The sequence below is a fragment of the Egretta garzetta genome, unplaced genomic scaffold (assembly GCF_000687185.1).
Source record: "Egretta garzetta isolate BGI_Z169 unplaced genomic scaffold, ASM68718v1 scaffold33, whole genome shotgun sequence".
Classification (NCBI taxonomy): domain Eukaryota; kingdom Metazoa; phylum Chordata; class Aves; order Pelecaniformes; family Ardeidae; genus Egretta; species Egretta garzetta.
The window spans coordinates 447499-468441 of record NW_009259250.1 but is presented as its reverse complement, the minus strand read 5'-3'; the positions used below and the strand labels follow the sequence as shown (position 1 = coordinate 468441).

Genomic DNA, 20943 nt, shown 5'->3' with positions numbered 1-20943 from the left:
GCCAAGGATGTTCTATGATCTCTCTGATTACCCTTCCTTCCTTTTGACTTCATACTGCAGGATTGCATCTAAGTGACAAATTGTATTCCCCAAGTAGAATCCATCTATTTGTTTTTCCACAGTTATCACTCTTCCAATTAGTTTGCTCTTGTTTTGGTGTAATATAACACCAAGCTGGACAGTTGTCATTCTCAGTGAGGCAGTTAATGAGTAGCGGTCTTGTCTGATGCTACCGGAACACTCTCGGCATGACACGGTACTGCTGATAGCACTGACGCTTTGCTTTCTTCTTACCTGAGATGGTTCGGTGTAGCACAGTGTTTTTCTTGGCCCTTCTCACAGTTATACCATGTGTTCTTGTGTCCCTTGAAAAAGGTGTGGTGCCCGCCAGCAGATGGGTGAAGTCACACCAAACAGAGCTGTTGTTTAGGCAAAACCAGACAAGCCCTACATGCTGCTGAAATTCAAGAGTGTATGTACAGATGGCTGTATGGGAGAGTATAAATGTTGTGTACATCGAAAATAGATATAAGTAAGAAATCGATACTTTAGCATTTACTAATGAAGATTCCATCTCCTGTTAATCCAAACTGAAACAACATGCTTTCCTCAGCATGTGCTGCAGAAGCAGAAAAGTTGGATTTTCTTTATTGTATTCAATTTCATTAATAAACTGAACAAATGAACAAAATAAACTAAAGGTACTAACATTATACCCATTCGCTAGGGCAGCATGCCCATGGCAGAAGATAGGAAAACGAATCATCAACTCTACAGTCTGTGCACTAATTACTGTTACTGATGTCAACATTATTATTATAGTCATCTTCTGCAGCAGCTGCAGTGCCACTTTGCCTGTCCATCTGCTTCCTTGTTTTGATTACTGCAGTGCAAGTATCATCTTAGGAAGCATAAGAGAGGAGGAGACCCAGCCTTTTTAAAGCACAAGTCCTTTAATAGCAAGGAAGCTACTTGCCTTTTTTTTTTTTTTTTTATAAATCATTCTCTTTTTTTCCATTGGGGGCTTTTTGTGTCTTTCTCTTCACATATAGCACAGCCTGCATTTTTTCTAATTTTGTATTATGATCTCAAACGTGCTTTCCGCCCTTCTGATTACCTGTTACCATAATAGTATTTAGTAGCGTTGTATCATATTGTATCCAAAAATCTAGTTTTAAAACCACTAACTCTGTTTAAAAAAAAAAAAAAAAAAAGAGGAAACAAACCAAAAAATCTGACATGGAGAAACTGAGGCACAGAACTTGTAAAATTTATACATACTGTAGTTTGGCAGGAGGGCAATGACAACACCCACATCTTTTCTATGCTATGGTTTCTCTTACAGAATTCACTTCCAAATTTTTCCACCATTAGGTGTGGCCAAGAGTTAAGTGTCATATCCAGGCTTACATAAGTATCATGGAAGAATCTGGAGATTAAATTTACAGTGCACTTTTTCCACTCCTTCCCTTTGCAGCTCTAGATTTTGGTATTTTTCCTGTGCTACAATAAGAAATGAATGCAATTTTGGGAAGAAATTGTGCACTCATAGTACATAGTAAAAACTGTTACATTTCATACTGGTAAGGAAATATAGATTCATTATTCATCGGTAAATATTAAAATTAGGAATTTAATTTCCAAGAAAGTTTTCTGAGATATTTAAAGGAGAAATAAATTTCTTTTAAGACTGAATGGACATTTTTGTGGTTTTATCTAAGAAAAAAGGCCTTTAATGACTGGATTTTAGTTGAGGAGCAAGGCTAAAAGAATTCAGAATTCATTAAGTTCTGACTTCTAGTTTTGTGAAAAATGAATAGAGATTTAATTTTATACATTTTTTAAAAGGTAGGGTTATTGTTTTCATAATGTTGAGGGTAAAAATTAAAAATACAAAAAAGATTTAGATAATGTAAAATTGATATTTTTGTTCACCTAATGACTGGTTATTTGTGTCACTTCTTTCAGTTGCTTAATTCACCTTCAGAGAGCTAATAGGTTACTCCAGTTTATTCTGCTTTATTGCTTCTCTCTCTCAGTGTGTAGTGACTAATCCTGCCTCAGCTGTTGTAATACCTAAACTCCAATTGACTTCAGCGTAAGTCGCAGCAGAACATATCTTTCTGTGACAGCCACCTTCCTAATTAGAGATAAGAATCCCTCTAAGCCCCTTGTAAAAGAGTTGAAAATGATCTCTGATCCTCATCTATTTTGGGTCCTTCACTCCTACATAGGCATCAGCGAACAGTTCTGCAAAGTGAGAAGCAGCCTTAAAAGCAGCAAATCATTTTGTAGGGGGGGCTTGGGGTGGTCAACAGAAAGGGTGAGCTGGGGTCTCTCCCTGGGCAGAGGGGTACCCCTGTGAGAGAACAGACCTGCCCTTGGTCGCCTTGGATCTGCCGATGTCCCGCTTGTTAGCTGCTAAGGCACACCGCAAACCCTGTCATTTATGTAAGCCTCTGGGTGAAGAAGTGAGCTGAGAGTTGTAGGGAGTGTTATTATGTACTTTGTGGAGGGCTCTTATCGTTGCCTCTCCTGATGAATGTTTGGTGAGTAAGCAGGCTATTTTCCTGAGTTGTCAACACTGGCAATATGAGGTGTTAACGATACAGAAGGAAATGTCCTCATCATTACATAAGATAAAGAAAATAAATAGAAAATATAAATGTTTATTGCCCAAAGTGTACTTACGTTTGACCTTCTTATTTATCCTCCGCATCCAAACTTGTTAAAAAATGATGCTGCTTTGAAATTATTCACATCTAACATCACATATTCACATTCAGTTGACCCAATTAAAAAATAATCTCAAGTGGAAAAAATTGAAAAATAATCTAATTACGGCCTTATGTGAGTTCAGAAAATAATATGTTTTTCACCTGTTATTACAAGTATGTGATTTATTTTCCAGTATATTTTTGTAGAAGCAGAATTGGATTACTTGCACATAATTTCTACTGTGATTTCCGTTTGTTATTTAAGCAATAACAAGGTACTTTGTGGAGATCTAAACACAGGTGAATGAGCAGGTTTTGTTCCCCAAAATACCGAAGATGCTCTTTGTTTCAAACCAACAAATTGTCCCGCTGAATTCAGTTGCAAGATTTTTGAGTCCTCTCTTAAAAAAACAAAAACTCTTACCAGTTAAAAGTCCTGATTCTAGTTTTGGATGGATCAGTGTGTCCAGGCAGCCATCCTAAAAGTAATTTGGTTCTAACTGAAAGGAGAGGGTCAGAGCCTGTGCAATGGTTTTCTAATGACACTGCATTTTCTCTAGAACTTTAATGCCGTTTCTGTGACAGAAATATGCAGCTGTAAATAAAAGGGATGGCGTGGAGGTTGCATGGGTCAGTTGGTTAGAGAGACCTTTGCTCTTTTTCACTTCTGGTCTGGTGGGGTTTGTGCAAACTGCAGTTCGGTGATGATTGAAAATTATGAAGTCAGTTGGTTTTCAGTCAGCTTACTATTCGAAAAGAAATGCATTTACCAGAAGTGCCGCCTTTTATCATCGATCTTGTCAATCTTAACCTGAACAGCTACAGGCTGAGTGGACGAGGTAACGAACTGCCCTTTCATCCTTGGATGGGGTATGTAGTAGTCAAGGTGAAAGCGTAGTTCGTATCGCTGCTGTACATACTAAATCAGTTCTCTGGATGGAAGAAAGCTGTCAGGTCCCTTGGGTAGTTACTGGCTTTTGGAAACACTAAGTTCATTTACTTCCAGTTGATGCATATCTTGCAGGAATATGGGAGGATTAATTAATATTTTAAGTAGTTTTGAAGATATAGGACACTGTTTAAGACCTAAGCATTTCTGTTCCTTACAAGTCAGGTTTTCTGAGGAATCACTTAAGAATTCTAATATTCTAATAGGGAAAATGCAGTCTTAACTTTATTTTCTCATTGAGAAGGTTATATTTTAAAGAAAAAACGGGTTTTGTTTCTTTTGTCAGCTGCATAAAGAGACCTTTTTAAGATGTTGAGCTACTGCTTGAAGTCTAGGAACTATTACACCTTGGGTATAAACTGATCAACTCGGTGTAATGAAATTCTATGCCCTGCAGTAAAACAAAAAAATCAAGGTCATTTTTAAAACCATGGTGTCATTTATTGACATCTGTTCACCTGCAATGTATAATGTAGACAACATTAGAAATTTAAATGTACTCTTCTTTAAAGACATTTAATCTCAACTACTTTGAGAAGATAGAAAACATTTATTGAAAACACACTCAGAATTTGTCTGTTTCTTTACTGATTAATTGCACTACTGAGGACGATGGCTTTTTGTTCACAGTCTAACATTTGGCAATTACGTTGCTATAGAAATAGTGCAAATAGATTTCCTTATTTCTGTCCCATAAGATCTTGCCATACAAAATTGTTAAATCATTTGCATTGTTACTTTATTGGTGGAAAAAATATTTAGGCTCTCCTTTAAATGTCTTCTGTTTTTAGAGCAACATTCGCAAGTCCTGTGTTTCTTTATGGCGGAGCCTTTGATTATGGATAGAAAACACTGTACATATTAGTATGCAAAGCCTGATTTCAGGAGCCTGCAGCAACTAGCTGCATGGTAATATTCACTATATTGCTTTACATTTCAAAGAGGCTTCACAATAAAGATGGTTTTCACATTCTACTCAAAGTATCAAAATTTCTACAGGGAAAAATAAGTTGGAAGTGATTGTCATGAAGTGGGAGCCAGTTTAGAATCAGTGGGTCAGATTTATTATTTGAATGTTAGAATAGCTATTTTAGATGTACACAAATATGATAATTCACAGATGGGAAATTATACTCATTAAGTTCTAAATTTACAGTGTGGAGGAAATAAGAGACATTTGTAAAAATAAATATATGTCTTTTCAGCATCTTTTTGCATTCTTGTCTAATACTGAATAAGGGGGGTACTTTCATTCTCATTCCTTGAATTTAAATTTAATGTCAGATACTAAATAGTTATATTAAGAACAGAGCTCAAGAGATTTCATTTCAGTAATAGCAAAGTTAATTAGTAGTTTGGTATGGTTTTTTAAAAATTAGGTAAGCTGCTCTGTTTTTATATTTGAGGAGACTAAATCAGTTTTCCAGGCTGCAGCATTAATGTTATTGTAGTGTAACAGTGAATACAGATCTTCAAATATCTTTGCTCTTATGGTATGGGTACTCAGCCCACTGTTGTTCAGTGGTTTATTAACTTACTAGTAGCTATTAATGAAAATGGGTTATACTTTTTGAACTGTGAAATCAAGTCACTTTCATGTGAGTAAGTGGGAAGGGGTTGAGCACATGGTTTCTGTCAGCCTGTAGTTTTTTCTATCAAAGATAATCTTGTAATCCTGCAAACAGGCAACATTAATCTAAATTTCAAATCTATACAGCTGAGTAATAATGTCGCTTCACACTATTAACAAGTCTGCATACATGCTATAATACAATGCACTAAAGCTATGAAGACTACTGAAAAAAAGAATTTTTAATATGCAAGTATAAATGTTTTTTTCCCCCGTTCATGCCATACCAGTAAAAGAACACTGATCTGAATCCTTTCCTTACCACCAGTCATTGCATAGAAGATGTTTGAATCCGCAGTCTCTCGCAGTTGCACTGTGTGCTGTAACAGCCCTCTTTTTGAAGTTCTGAAACTCTTTTTATGAACATAGGGTTGCTTGTGACCAGCCCAGCTGAATGGCCAGGCCCAGAGGGTGATGATCAGTGGCACAAAGTCTTAACTGGGGGCCAGTAACTAGTGGTGTACCCCAGGGGTCAATATGGAGTCCAGTCTGTTTTAACACCTTCATTGATGATCTGGATGATGGGGCAGAGTGCACCCTCAGCAAGTTTGCTGATGGCACAAAACTGGGAGCAGGGGCTGATGCTCCGGAGGGTCATGCTGCCACCCAGAGGGACCTCAACAGGCTTGAGAAATGGCCTGACAAGAGCCTCATGAAGTTCAACAAGGAGAGGTGCAAAGACCTGCACCTGGGCAGGAACAACCCAAGGCACCAGCACATTCTGGGGGCAACCCAGCTGGAAAGCAGCTTGGCAAAAAAGGGCCTGGGGGCCCTGGTGGGCACCAAGTTGAACATAAACCAGCGATGTGCTCTTGTGGTGGTGGGGCCCTGGTGGGCACCAAGTTGAACATAAACCAATGTGCTCTTGTGGTGGTCAATAGTGTCCTGGGCTTCAGTAGGCCAAGTATTGCCAGCAGATTGAGGACATGATCCTTCCCTTTATTTACCACTGGTGAAACTACACATGAAGTACTGTGTTGAGTTCTGGGCTCCCCAGCACAAGAGAGATGTGGACACACTGAAGAGAGTCCAGCAAAGGGCCACAAAGATGAAGAAGGGACTGGAGCATCTCTCCTATGAGGAAAAGCGGAGGGAGCTGGGACTGTTCAGCCTGGAGAAGAGAAGGCTCTGGGGGATCTCATCAATGTCAATAAATATCTAAAGGGAGGGTGCAAAGAGGATGGAGCTGGGCTCTTTCCAGTGGTGCCCAGTGACAGGACCAGAGGCAATGGGCACAAAGTGAAACACAGGAGGTTCCCTCTGAACATCAGGAAACACCTTTTCACTGTGAGGGTGACCGAGTGCTGGCACAGATTGCTAAAGGAGGTTGTGGAGTCTCCATCCTTGGAGGTATACAAACACCACCTGGACACAGTCCTGGGCAACCTGGTCTAGGTGGCCCTGCTTAAGCAGGGGAGTTGGACCAGATGACCTCCAGAGGTCCCTTCCAACCTCAACCCTTCTGTGATTCTGTTGACTTACAGCTTAAAATCTGTGCCTAAAAAGCCGGTGGGCTGCTTTGAATTTGGCATCTACTAAATGTAGACCTTTTCTGTCCTAGACTAGCAAAAGTGTTATAAACTTTTGCCATTAGAATATTAAATTTTCACATTTATTTTGCCTGTATTATTGGGGAAAGACTCAGTTTTAATAGTTTACAACACAAGGATTTACTTAAGAGAAACTTCTCTTAAAATACAGTTTGCTAGCCTGTGCTCACCTAGAACTACAAGTCTGCGTTCAACTTTGCTTACTTGAGCTGGAACCAAGAGCAGGATGAACTAATGCTGTCCAGATGTCTCCTGACACTGTCACTATGCAGTATTATGACACATTCTTAATCGTTCTATCTAAAAGCGCCTCCGTGGTGGGTAAGTTGCACAGTATTACTGTCTGTGCAGAGTATTGACAGTAGTTAACTTCATAGTAATAGTTGAAACCAAATAGTTATACAAGGTGAACATGTTTTTTGCTGATTGTTGATTGTGGCCCTGATTCAGCAAAGCACTTAGCACATTCTTAACTTCACATAAATAAGGTATACCATGGAAGTCAAACAGACTGCCTGCACCTATTATTCTAATAAGGGTAAACTTTGTTGAATTATGGCTTACACTAACAATCTTTGTCCAGTTCATGTACACAATCGAGTGAGCCCTACTGTAGAGAAGAATCATTGCCGTTTGTGGTCGAGCCTGCCAGACATACTTTGTCTGATTTATGTCTGTAATTTCCATGAGCAAGTAATTCCTATGGGAATAGTATGTGTGACCGAGTACCGAATTTTTAAACAGTATGAAAAAGGGTAAAGTTACAGTGGATGGGCCAGATTGGAATCTGATCGTTGTGTTTTTCTGTTTTACTCTATACGCGGATGCACATGGATTCCCTAGGAATAACATTTTCAAAAGTAGCTAAGTGCTTATAATCCATATGCCTTTCAAAAGCATCTTTCTATTCCCCTGGTTCTGGCCAGCTGTCCAGCAGGTCAGAATGGCAGAGGGTTGCCCTAGTTTATGTTACTGGGCAGTTGTTCAGTTTGTTTCTGAAAGCAACGAATTGACAAGAGGAGGACAGATCTGAGCTGTCTTGCACTGCCCAAGGAGTTGCATCGGGGCCACTAAATCGTTTGAGTGCCTGCTCAGCTGTATCAGTTCTGGGGAATAAAGTGGTCACTGGGCACAGGAACAGCAGCGACAGTATTTTTAATTCCCCGTTTGGGTTGGTAATTAGTTTATATAAGTGTAGTTTAGGTATAGGGGCATTTTCACAGCAGATTTTTATGAAAATATAGCCAGTTCTGTGGCTGATCTTAACCTCCCAACCATTTTGTAGTGGTGCAAAGTATGATTTATGTGCAGATTTTCTCGGCTGTGAGATCAAAATAAACCTGTGAACAGATAGTACCATCAATTAAAAAATGGATCTGCTTTTGGGTGAAAATCCGGTTTTGCCTTTATAGTCCTAGAGTTGCTTGCAATTAATGTTCATAGATTCAATTCAGTTATATTCCGTGATGGAAAAATATGTATATGTCAACCTGAATCTTGCCTGTCCTGAGTTTTTGATACCATCAATTACAGTTAAGGTTCTTTTGTTGAAGAAAGAACATGTTGCATGAAAAGAGGAAATAGCATTCTATTATGTGCTAAAGTGTAATAATTTCCTTCTGAGAGACTTTTGATCATGTGTGAATGTTTTATGTAGGATTTCTGTATATAAAATGTGGACCTGAAACCATTTTGCCCCAGATAACAGTACCAGACCTCTTAACTTCCAAAGGTTTGTGTGCTCTCTGCGTTACTAAACACATACACTGATGGGGGGGAAATATGACAGAATGGTGACCTTTTTCCAGTGTTGTTGGTTATGGAATAGGAAGCTGTTGGAAAAAGATTGCCACAGAGCTGAAAAGATAATCGGATGCAGTTCATTACTCATCTTGTCAGCTGCTCCTGCTACAAGGGATTGTATCACAAGATGTTAATCTGCTTGTGACTAGATTTCAAAGCAAGCATTTTTATTTTGGAGGGGGTGTAAGTAATTTAACATCTTTCAATTTTATTTCATTTTCAGAAGCAAGAGAAATGGAAAATTCACAATTTAAAGTCTCAGAATATTAATTGATAAAAATATTAGTACGTCCTTGTGGGTTTTGTTACAAAAATATGATGCTATGCTGCAAAAAGCTATTTAATTGTAGAAGTTGTTCTTTTTAAGCTAATGATGAGGTAGTGTGTTCCCTGAATAGTGGAAGTTAGTCTGCTAACACACTTCAGTGTGTCCTGCAAGACAACAAGTATAGACACAAGACAAACTTGCACCAAAAAGAATCCCTTCTACACATTAGATCACTAATGTGGATGTACCCAATGCTCCCATACATTGTCTACCAGTGAGGATATTTGGGGTAAGTGTAGAGGAGGACCGAATTCATTACTTGCACTCTACAGATGGGAAGATGACAAGAATGCATTTTTAGCTAGATGACATTTTCTGAAGGGCCCAAAAGAGCAGTTACTTTCTGATACTGTGGGATGTTGCTCACAGTGTTATATGAAGCATAGGGGAAGGCTTATAAACTTTCCATTACAGTAAGATGAGCCAGTAGATTCAGGCAAGCGGTGCTGCCCTTTCCTCTTCCACCTTCACCCTGCCTATCGTCTTAAGTCCTTGAAGAAGTTGTCCTATACAAGGAGAGGGACATTCCTTTAATTTCCTGCTAAGCTGGAGAAAACCACTCCTTTTGCTACCCTTCTTTTATGTCGTTTTCTAGTATTGATTATTGTCACATGGAATTGCACATTATAGTTTAAATAAATTATAATTTCCATTGTGATCTACAGGCACAGTTGTAATCTCTATTAGAATCCATTATTTAAAAATAAGCAGTGAGATACTTAAAAGTACTTAAAAATAATATATTGAGTTAATGTGTAAGTAAAAGAAATTACAGGTTTAAACAAAATAAATAAATGGCTTCTGGATGCTTACAGTTGCATATGACACTTTTTACTCCAGCAGGAGTATCGAATGCTAATGCCTTGCTGTATTCCAATTTTGGTAGCTACAGTCCACCCACTTAAATACCCCCTGGTGTATGCGTAGGCAACAGTATTCTCTAGTTCCTGCCACAAATTCTTACATGGTCTTTTGTGTGCTAGTGATCAGCAGCTATATTTCACCTCCAGAGAGACTGCATCTCAACACTGGACAAAGTGAACTACCATATTTTACATTACGAGAGCAACCAGTAGATAGTGGGTTTAGTTCGTCCAAAACTGTGGCATTAATAATGCAGTGGGTAAGCCATGATGTGAGGGCCTCCTTCACTACAAAATTCTGATACAGCTAATGGACACCATTTGCCCAGGTTAAAAGACACAAGCTAACGGGCAGAGGCTTAGTTGGTACAGCTGTGGCTACTATGCCAATGTTTACATGAGTACATAGGTATATATTTCTGACTTTATATTATATATGTGTATATATAGGTGCATAAAAAAGTTAAGTATTTCCACAGAAACATTAAATGTCATCACGTATATGTTTTTGTTATTTGTCACCATGTTGAATCTGACATTAAGATAGAAATGTCGATACGGAGGGACTAGACGCAAGTTTGTTTACAAGACCCTTTAATAATTGCATTTTCTGCCGAGGCTACTACAGAGGTGTAGTTGGTGATTACAGTGGTAAAAAAAAAAAGTTGTTTGAAAGTGCTCTGTATTTTTCCACCTCCATTAGATTATTTAGAAATTGAACTGAGTTACCATGCTGAATAGGCAAACCTTGTTCCAGGTTGGCATAGAGAATATGAAAGCTAATTAATTTACCTTATCGTTGACGTGAAAGGCCATTTTTTTGTATTAATTTTTATGTTTTAAATATGAAACTGTGAAATGAGGAACTGAGTAATTTCATGTTTACGCTATATAATAAATTTACCAAAAACCAAAAGATATTTTATGCAGTGCACCTTCTGAATTATTGTCTAATATTATAATTTTACTTTGCCCATTTATGAAAATCAAGTAAAATTTTACAGAAAATACAAGCATAGCTATAAAATAAGTTACTTCAGTTTCTAAATCCATCGGTGTCCTCAGGCAGTCAAAAATGAGATGCCATCATCCCAGTTTACTTTAGTATTCTAGGTTAATTCTCATACATTTTACAAGTATGAGACCAACAGCATAAAAGATGTTCTCTCTCTGTGCTTAATACATGGCCCATAAGTTTTGTGTTTCTTTGAATATCTTTAGAGATAAGGGATAAGGTTGGATAAATTCCTAATCTGATCTCAGAATTTGTGAAACCATTCTATCTGATAATTCTTTTTTAATTATTACCTTTAATTTTTAGACATCTCAGTGTACCTTTGACTGATTTTTCAGGTTTTATCTCAGTTCTTTAAGATGGTATTTTTGGAACTGAAACTTGAGCTTGAACTTGCAGTCTTTCAATGACCAGAACTTCAAGGGGAATGCAGTGGTACCCTGTTACTGGGTGACATTCTCAACACCTTCATTGCTTTGCATGTTACTGCCAATGCAAGTGAATAGAGTGCATTCTGTCTTCTTTTGTCATTTTAAGTAGTACTTCGGTTTGGAGTAGCTGGACTTTTATATTTGACAACTGATCTCCTTTTTGTGGTGCTGGGCAGCGCATAAATTGAACTGACACTTCAAAAGGGTTGTTAACAAGCGCTAAGGTTGTTTGATTGGGTTTTGGTTTGGGTTTTTTTTTTCATTTTTCTCATAGTAAAGTCACTGGCAGTGCCAAAAGGAAAGCTGAGAAAATGTGTCCATCTTTGACAGTGATTTCAGTGTTGAGCCCTTTGTTTAAACCCCTCTTTAGCTGTGAACACTGTGCTTTGATTTAAAACCTTGGATGTTTCAGAGTGAGTTGGGATAGAAACAACGAAATGCCAGCATAAGATCCTTAGAACTGCTGACATTTGTCATCACTGTTGGCTGTTTCACTTTTTCATTCTGAGCACTTTTTGCTGATTATCATTACTATAGTGATTTGGTCAGTCTGGTTAATTTATACACAATAGGGTCAATACATAACCTGTATACCATGTAATGAAGAAAACTCTTCTATCCAGAGTGAGCTTCCCCTTCCCATAAAAACACTGAACAGCCTTCCAAGTACCTAACTAGTGGGCAGGGCAGGATACCCATTGTCATCTGCTGTAATTTTTTCTACCTCAAACACACAGACAGGAAGAAAGCAAAAGAGAGAAAACAAGATCATGCTTTTGATGTGCAGAAAACAGACTCCCCAATCTGTAAGACTGTACAGTAGGTATGTTTATTCAGCGCTGGGCAGCATGGGGGGTAGTCCCACCAAAGTCGTGCGCACCGCAACACGGCAGCTTGCCCCGTTTATACATAGCAAAGTGTTACATATACATGAAGTTTCCCAATACGCCTATACATAGGCATAATCTGTCCCCGCTTCATATTAAAATTAGTTTCAAGAGGTCATTTCCATAAGTCCCTCCCGACTGCTTGTGCTCAGTGATTTGAGTCGGTGATCTTCAGGGGTCGTTTACTTCATCCACTCCTCTTCTTCACCTTGTCCTTTTGGTGAACTCCAGCTTCTACCCCCCTTATTCCACTGTCAGAACAACACAGCCGGTACCAACCGGCTCCCCATCCTTGGCCATCCTCATATCGACAAAGTGCCAGACGCTTTGTTCTCCTACATGCCTTCCAAGGCCTGTAACAAAGATGGGCCATTTCCTACTAATCTCTCCTCTTCCACATTCCCTACAGTGTTAGTTTCTTATCTATAGTTTACTTCATATGATTAGTAAGTTAATCTGAAACACAATGCTAGCAATTTAAGATGGATCTACAGTTGGCTTCACAAAGGTCATTTTGTTAACCCTGTAGCCTCCCTTCACTTTAATGCTTGAGCATATGTGCAAGATGTTGGGGGGAGTAAGGGAACAGCCTGCCATTTCTCATAAGTCCTTTCTGCAAGAATATGCAATCTGGTTTCCACATCTTGCAGCAAGCCCTGTTGACACAAGGTGGTGAAGAGTCAACTGCAAAGTTCACTGTATTTTCATAGGTTTTATGTTTTTAGAGACAGGAAACTGTTCCATGTGAAGCAGAGCAGCATGCACTGGTTTTGGTCCCTGGTTGGTGTTTGCAAGCACGTTGTAATGGCAGTAACTGTAATTGCTGTGATGTAGTTAGCATGAGAACCCCCAGGGAATGAGAAGATCACTGCAATGCAAAGAGATTTTTCTAACACAGCTCCTGAGGTGTACTGCTTCAGTCTACACTCATGCCCCTAGGGAGCTGGGAGCATTTCTCTCAGACTTGAAGGAAAGTATTCCATTTAAGAGAAGACTGAAACTTTTATTTATGTTTTCTCCAATATTTTTTCTAGCTTTAAACTTGAGGAAAACTTCTCAGACTTCATTTACTTAGTTTTTATTCTCAGTGATGGTAGAACAGCTTTGACTGGGAGCATTTGTGTTGTTTAAGATTCTTTGAAAAGAGCATGTTTTGAATCTTGTATTTCTTTTGTCCCTTGCTATCAGGATGGCCAGGCTGATATTTTGTACAAATTTTGGACTGCAGTAACTCAGACACTCTCCTCCCAGTTTCAGTCAGCAACAGACTGTAAGTATTCAGTATAATGTGTTCTATGTATTTGTAATGTGTTCTATGGTTATTTTGAATCTCTCATTTCAATAAGCCCTTTGCTCATTATCTCCTCTACAAGAACTCTAGCAGTGGTTCACTCAGTGCGGGGTCTGTGAGTTTAAAGCCTCTTGGGTTTGTAACCAAACAGGGTGACCTTCCTAAGCTATGGTTGAATTTTCAGAAAGAAATATTTTCTGCTTCATTAAGTAGTCATTATCTAATAACAAAAACGTGTTTTTGCAACTGTATGTGGAGGTAAAAATGTTTGGAATGGTACATTATACTTCCCAAAGTGAATGGGCTTGCCAAATTCAAAAATAGTGATTTGATTTTAAAGAGCAGTTCTTCTTTTCTTGTTAAACACTGATAAGTTGCAAAAAATCTGATTTTAGCCATTTTTTGATATCTTTATAAATAGGAGTTGAGTTTCTTCAAAATTGTGTCTTGTGTAAATATAGATAAATGGCTGGTGTTCTGACCATACACAATGTTCGGTACATATGTAATACGTGAATGGCAGATACAATCAAGGAGTACTAAATAAAAACCATGTGTAAACATAAGACAGTAATATTACCAGTACATGCTAATGCAGCATGCAATGGGATCACAGGTGAGCTTGGTGCTTTCATAAATATATCTTCCATGTTTGTATATAGTGTGTAAAGTTAATCTTTTGCACATACAGATAAAGTGCATAAGATTTGCGTTTATCTTGGTGATCTCAGCTATTGCATTGGCCCTTCAAAATTTGGTCCTTCCAGGCTTGATAGCAGCAATATAATTTTGAGGAACTAGCTCGTTGATTCATGTTCAGTGGTTGCTAAGTAACTACATGATCCCAAAAGAAAATTTGTTAATCTTGTGTAAAAACATACTAATTTTACTGTTTGCCTTACACATTACTTCAACAGCAATATGTACATACCCAGAATCTCATATGTTTAAACTGAACATGTGCTACCTGTTTTCAGCGCTTGGTTTTAAGACTGTAAAATTGAGACATCGGTTAATGGGATCAATCAACATTTCAGAAGTAAGGGAACTCTTACATTTTGTCAGCAGTGCTTTGTCTGACTGCTACTCAAAAATATTTTATTACTTACAATTTTTAATCATGTTTTCTACGTACATGTTTAGAGGGAGTGGTTGGATTTTTGAACTGTGAATGGTGTTTTGCTACAGCTGAGTTTTGGGGAAACAATGCTTACAGCAAGTAGACTTTTTCATTTAAGTGACACTTCTATATGAGAACGTTCATTTTTAACATAAATTCTAAGTGATTGAATTCACTGACATCAGTCACAGACCTCTGGATCATATAGATCAGAGGAAGACTGGACAATATCAGAAAATAGTGTAAGAACAGGAATTCATGGCAGTTTACAGAGTTTGATAATGGATCATGATCTGCTTTTGTAAGGCTGAGACAGTCTTTATAAACATAGCTTCATGACCTAAAATAACTCTGTGTTTGATAATAAATGTGAATCCTCCAGTATTCAAAATTAGAATATATTTGAGTTGAAAGGCTGGGTGAAATGGGGCAGATGTCTGGAACCTGAAAACCCACGAATGAATGGAACAATGTTAATCTCCTAATGTAATGGGAAATCCATAAAGTATGAGTGATGTTAGATCGAGATTAACATCAGTTGCTAAAACAGTTCTACATTTGTTTCATTTCCTGTTACTTGTCGCAAGCTTTTCAAGGCTGAAAATAATGCTGATTTTTCCGCTGGCTTTGACATTCTTTATTTGACAAGTTTAGGAATTGCATTTTAGGTACCTTGTTTTAAGAAGTATGTGTAAAAGCATATGCTCCCCTCATCAGATTTCTTAAGACTTTGGCTCATAGAAGTTATCTTTGTTTTAAACGGGTATCTTCAAAGTTGCACAGACCCCACTTTTCCCCCATCAAGCTATTGTTAGAAAGTCTCTAGATTTAGAGAGTTCTAATCACACTTTGGACTTAAATGAATGATAATAGTAATAAAGTTTGATACCAAACATTTCACAACCATGATTAATATCTTTATTGCACAAAATAATTTTTCATGTCTGGTCTTCCAATTATGGATTTTATGCTGGTGCTTTGGATACATACCTTTGTCAACATTTAATGTGATAGCTCATGCCACTTTCAAATTAATTATAAATATTACATTATTAATACTAAAGATAGGATAACATTGTAGATCATTCATGGATATAAATACAAGGATTCAGGTTGTTTATATGAATCAAAAAACTAGTATGAGCTTAGCAATGTGTATTTCTTACTGCTTTATTTTGCAGCCTCTATGTTTTTGAAACAAGCTTTTGAAGGAGAATACCCTAAACTACTGAGGCTTTATAACGACTTGTGGAAGCGTCTGCAGCAATATAGTCAAAATATTCAGAGGAATTTTAACATAAGTGGAACTACTGATCTCTTTGCTGAACTACAACAAATGGAAGAAGATACACAGGACATATTCATGCAAAAAAACCAAGATTATGAGTATGTATTATGAACTGTAAGGCAATAAAATGTAAAGCTTTGCACCCTGCAAGGAAGCAGAATATTTTTAAGAACTTAGTGTTATTCAAATTGTCAGAATGAGAAAATTTTAAAGGCTTTTTTTTCCTCTTGCAGTTACTGCTTTAATACTATTTTAGAGCTGTAGGATTTTCATTAGGTTATATAGGTAACAGTGCTGAATTGTCCTGCCTTTCACAAAGTCCCTGACTTTGGAACTAGTTTTATCTTTTTGTCTCTTTGGGTGAGAAAAAAAGCAGAATGATGAAAATTCAGTTTTGTACGTGTTGCAATTACAGCAGTAGCTTTCTCTTAACGATACTGCAATCATTGGAATGTGACAAATGCTTGGTTTGTTATGATTCACAGTCTTTATGTTTATACATCGTAGAATAAACATGATCCAAGTGGTAGATATCAGAAAGGTCAAACTGGAACAGGCTCATCAAGTCTATTAGGACTTCTAGACTTATGTAAGATAAAATGGATATTTTATGTGAGATTTGTATTGGTTTAAATAAGTTCCTGAGCAGTCAGTGGGAGACTTATCATTAACTTCGGTGGAAGCAAAGTGAAGAGTTCACCAAACTTCTGACAATGAGGTAAAATGTTTGAGAGTGCTACTGCTTACTCATTTTCACAAATAGAAATACTAAAGACTGAAGGTTATTAAAGGTAAATTTAAGAAGGTTCTTTCTATTTGAAGCTTTCTGTGTGTGTATGTATACCAGGAGGTACATTTTTTTTTAATATATCGAGTACAAGCAATCTGCTAATCAAATATGTGAATATAAAAAGGTCTTTCATTGCAGTTCTGGATATCTTGCTGATATTTTGCAATGTTTTTAGCACTGCTTGTCTCAAGAAAACCTTGAATAAGGGATTCCACATAGGTCTTACAGAAAGTGCTAAGAACTGTATTGAACTACACAGAATGGCTCCCGGACTAGTTACATGGTTCAAGTGAAAAAAAAGGTGTTATACACTACTAAAATCTTTTCAAGTGCATATGTTTAAAGAGCAGAAAGAAAAAACAGGTTCAATACTGCAAAGTTTGTGTGGTCTGGAAAGATTGAGTGCTATTTTAATTTAAAATGCATTAATTTTTTCTTATACCCACAGTCCAGAAAAGGCCTTGAAAGATTCACTGCAACAATATGAAGCTGCTTATTTATCAAAATCCTTATCTCGACTCTTTGACCCCATCAATCTTGTCTTCCCTCCTGGAGGTCGGAATCCTCCTTCTTCTGATGAGCTTGACAGCATCATTAAAACTATAGCCAGGTATAGCACATTGCAAAATGTAATCTTCAACGTGTTTTTTCTCATAAGTTACAATTTAGAAATGAGACATCCTTAGCAGTAAAAGGTTCATTGCTCTTTAGTTATAAAAATGGTTAGTGTAAAAATTAAGTCAGGATTTAGAGTAGAGTATAATAGAATATTATATTTCAGTTGGAAGGGACCTACAACAATCATCTAGTCCAACTGCCTGACCACTTCAGGGCTGACCAAAACCTGAAGCACATTATTAAGGGCATTGTCCAAATGCCTCTTAAACACTGACAGGCTTGTGACATCGGCCACCTCTCTAGGAAGTCTGTTCTAGGGTTTGACCACCCTCTCAGGAAAGAAATGCTTCCTCATGTCCAGTCTAAACCTCCCCTGAAGCAGCTTTGAGCCATTCCCAGGCGTCCTATAACTGGATCCCAGGGAGAAGAGATCAGCACCTCCCTCCCCACATCCCCTCTTCTGGAAGCTGCAGCGAGCAATGAGGTTGCCCCTCAGCCTCCTTTTCCCCAAACTAGACAAACCCAAAGTCCTCAGCTGCTCCTCACAGGGCATGCGTTCCAGCCTCCTCTGGCCACATTTGAGTAACTTAACATCCTTCTTAAATTGTGGGGCCCAGAACTGCACACAGTATTCAAGGTGGGGCTGCACCAACACTGAATGCAGCAGGATAATTGCCTCTTTATTATTATATATAATTTTTTACAAAATTTATTATTTATTTTTTCTGGAATAACTGAAAATTTATGTTTTAATATTTAAGCTTATAAAACATCAGAAGGAGAAGCTTCACATATATTGTAAATGTCTGATATCTTAATTATTCTGTGTCAAAGGGATGATGATAGTTGCTTGGTTGCAAGTGACAATACCTGATGTAAATATTCTGTTGAACAGTAAGAGAATGGTGTATTTTCCCTCATAAGATTTTGGTAAGACTGTTTAACACAGTCTGAAAATGCTGGGCAGTATTCACAGTATGTGTGTGTGAGTGTGTAATATTAAATATTGACACTACTTGTGGCTGGGAGTTGCAGATGCTCAGAACGTGCCGATTGGTGTGGTTATTGATGTTATTTTGCTTCCTGTAAAGGAGAAGGGAAAACGACATGAAAATTATGAAATTTCAGCTGGATTTTCCAGAGTTACCTTTAACTGATGATGTTTGGAGCCCTGCAGAGTTCATGGTGAAGGCTATTCCTACGTCAGGGTGCCTAGTGTCTCTCCAGTTCTTGGGAGAGGTTAACCTCATCACTAGCAATATGATGGTCCTTCTGCTTGTCTGTTTTCAGTAGAGCATTTATGAATGCAGCCCCAAATGATGGAGATCTGCGGGGGGGGTGTCCATGAACAAGAAACACTGGAAGTGATTTAGAAGTCTTTTCTTTCTTCTGTTTGTTCGCTGTTATTCCCCTGGGGCCTCTGTTACTATAAAGGATTGCCTAAAACACAGCTTATTAGTTGTGTCAAGCTAAGGCATCCCCTGGGTATTTCTTCACAGCTCGTGTAATTCCAGAGTTGAATGACTGTGTATTCACCTGTAATGTTTGAAGGCTGCTGCCAAAGCTTGAATGTAGTTAATTGCAGTCAATATTTTTGAATGGCTTACTAATAGTGATTTCATACTGAAGTGTCATTCCTAAACTTTGCTCATTTTGACTAGAATGGGAACACTGCACATAAAATTCCCAAATGACTTGTTAAACTGTAAACCGAATTACAGTGCTTAGAAAGACTCGGTTGTATGTGTTACTCTCTCTAAATTGACATGCCACGTAACTACATATTCATAGTTAATTCTTTATCAATTAAATACAGCCCTGTTTAGTTGTTAATTAAGATTTGTAATCTTTGCTTCCAGTGAGCTAAATGTGGCTGCTGTTGATCCAGACCTGAGTTTAGCTGTGGCAAAAAATGTGGCAAAGACCATTCAGCTCTATGGTGTAAAGTCTGAGCAGCTTGTAAGTAATTTTAAATTTCTAAAAACTTACGCTTTTCTGTGTACAATGTTCTGGTTTTTGTAGATATACAACATAACAGTAAAGCAATCTAGATAGACAAAACCTTTGAATTGACTTTCCATTGTATTTGGAAACATTTTCAGTTAAATTCTGCCTTTGGATAAATGCAATCTATTGATAGCAGTAAAATTTGTCTGTATAACTCCAAATTGAATTTGCCATTTTAATTTAAAAAATAAAAATTGTAGTTGTCATTAAGTACAATTAAGACAATTCAGTTCAGTTTATTATTTACCAACATTTGATATTCCATCAGTTATATGATGCATCATCTTTATGGTATTAAAATCTGGACAATTCAAATATATATTTTCACTGTTTGTAACAAAATTTGGGCATTTTTTCCATATATTTATTATTTGCCATATAATTAACTGACCCTTGGTTTGTTTGCATTTGTCAAATGCTTCCAGTCATTTGCCATGCACCATTATCTAGTGTTAAACGGAAGCGAGGAAGCATCCTTAAAGCCTTACCCTTTGGGTAAGGATCCTCAAAAAGCCAATGGATAGTACAGTGAATGTCGTCATCATACAAAAAAATAATTTTTAAGATCAACAGTTTTCTTGGGAAGTCTGTTGCTGAAATTTTAATGTTTTTCTTATGAAGAGATGAAAATTAATTTTTGCAATATGCAGACCCACAAGTAATTACTAACTACTTGTATTTGTAAATAAAATTTTCACTTAAACAACGTTAATTCTGAAAGCAAACTCACACTCCAGTGACATTTACTATATGGTTCATTTAAAGAGAGATACTTGCTAACAATTTTTTGTAACAATTGGCTAAAAAAAATTGCAGCAATTAAGTTTACCTGCAGCTATATCTCTGAATAGCTTTAAAAAATTTGAAATTCAATAACATGCATCTTGTTTACTATGTCTGCTGGATGAATTGTATTGGAAGTTTGCAAACTAGTGTATGGAAGAGGAACGTAGGTGAAGCAGTCATGAAGGCCGTAAAGAATATTTCAAATTTTAAAATAAAAATCTGCATTTACTTTGTTTTGCCACATATTTAGTGCTTAAGTTGGGTCTTCCTTTAAAGACACCAAATCATGGCTTTGTAATTTCAGAGTGAAATTTGCTCATGAAAGAAATCAGGATTTTTAGTAGGTTGTGAGAGTCATCGTGAGTAAAAAATATTACACCTGTGTCTCTACTCATCATGGAGTGTAGTGTCAAATAGTGGCATTCAGCTGGAAAGAAAAGACATATCAGCTGTAACTGTGGAAGCACCAAGGTCTGTTGTGCTCATCAGCTCTGTTAGAGTTTGAATCTGGCCAGTGGCTTGTTCAAAAGCGTACATCATTTTGTGATCAGCCAGCTGGCAATTTCTTAAGAAACCCTGAAAAAAAGGGTATGTAGAAATAAACTGACAAGTATATGATTTGTGGCTTTGTGTTAGCTGACCGTAAACTAAAAGAATGTAGGAGTAAAGAGGGAACCTGAGCCCTTGAACTTCTTGAATTTGACAACTGAAAATATAACCTGAAACTTTGAAAAACCAAGTGACGGGATTAGTCAAACTGGCAGAATGAACACCAATGTCCTTCAGGAATATACCTGCAAATTGTAAAAAAATATCAACCATGTATCGCACAGCTACATTTTTTTACTTTTTTTTTCTTTCCTTACTGAT

At 37.4% G+C, this 20943-nt stretch overlaps 1 protein-coding gene across 1 annotated transcript in view; it reads left to right on the top strand.

Annotated features, from left to right (window-relative positions):
- The window catches only part of COG5 (component of oligomeric golgi complex 5), a 187900-nt gene that overhangs the window by 125649 nt on the left and 41308 nt on the right, over window positions 1-20943 (top strand). The window contains exons 11-14 of the mRNA XM_009636074.2: window positions 13362-13443; window positions 15766-15970; window positions 17111-17272; window positions 19140-19239. Coding sequence (XP_009634369.1) covers window positions 13362-13443; window positions 15766-15970; window positions 17111-17272; window positions 19140-19239 — 549 coding nt within the window. The remainder of the gene's footprint in view (window positions 1-13361; window positions 13444-15765; window positions 15971-17110; window positions 17273-19139; window positions 19240-20943) is intronic.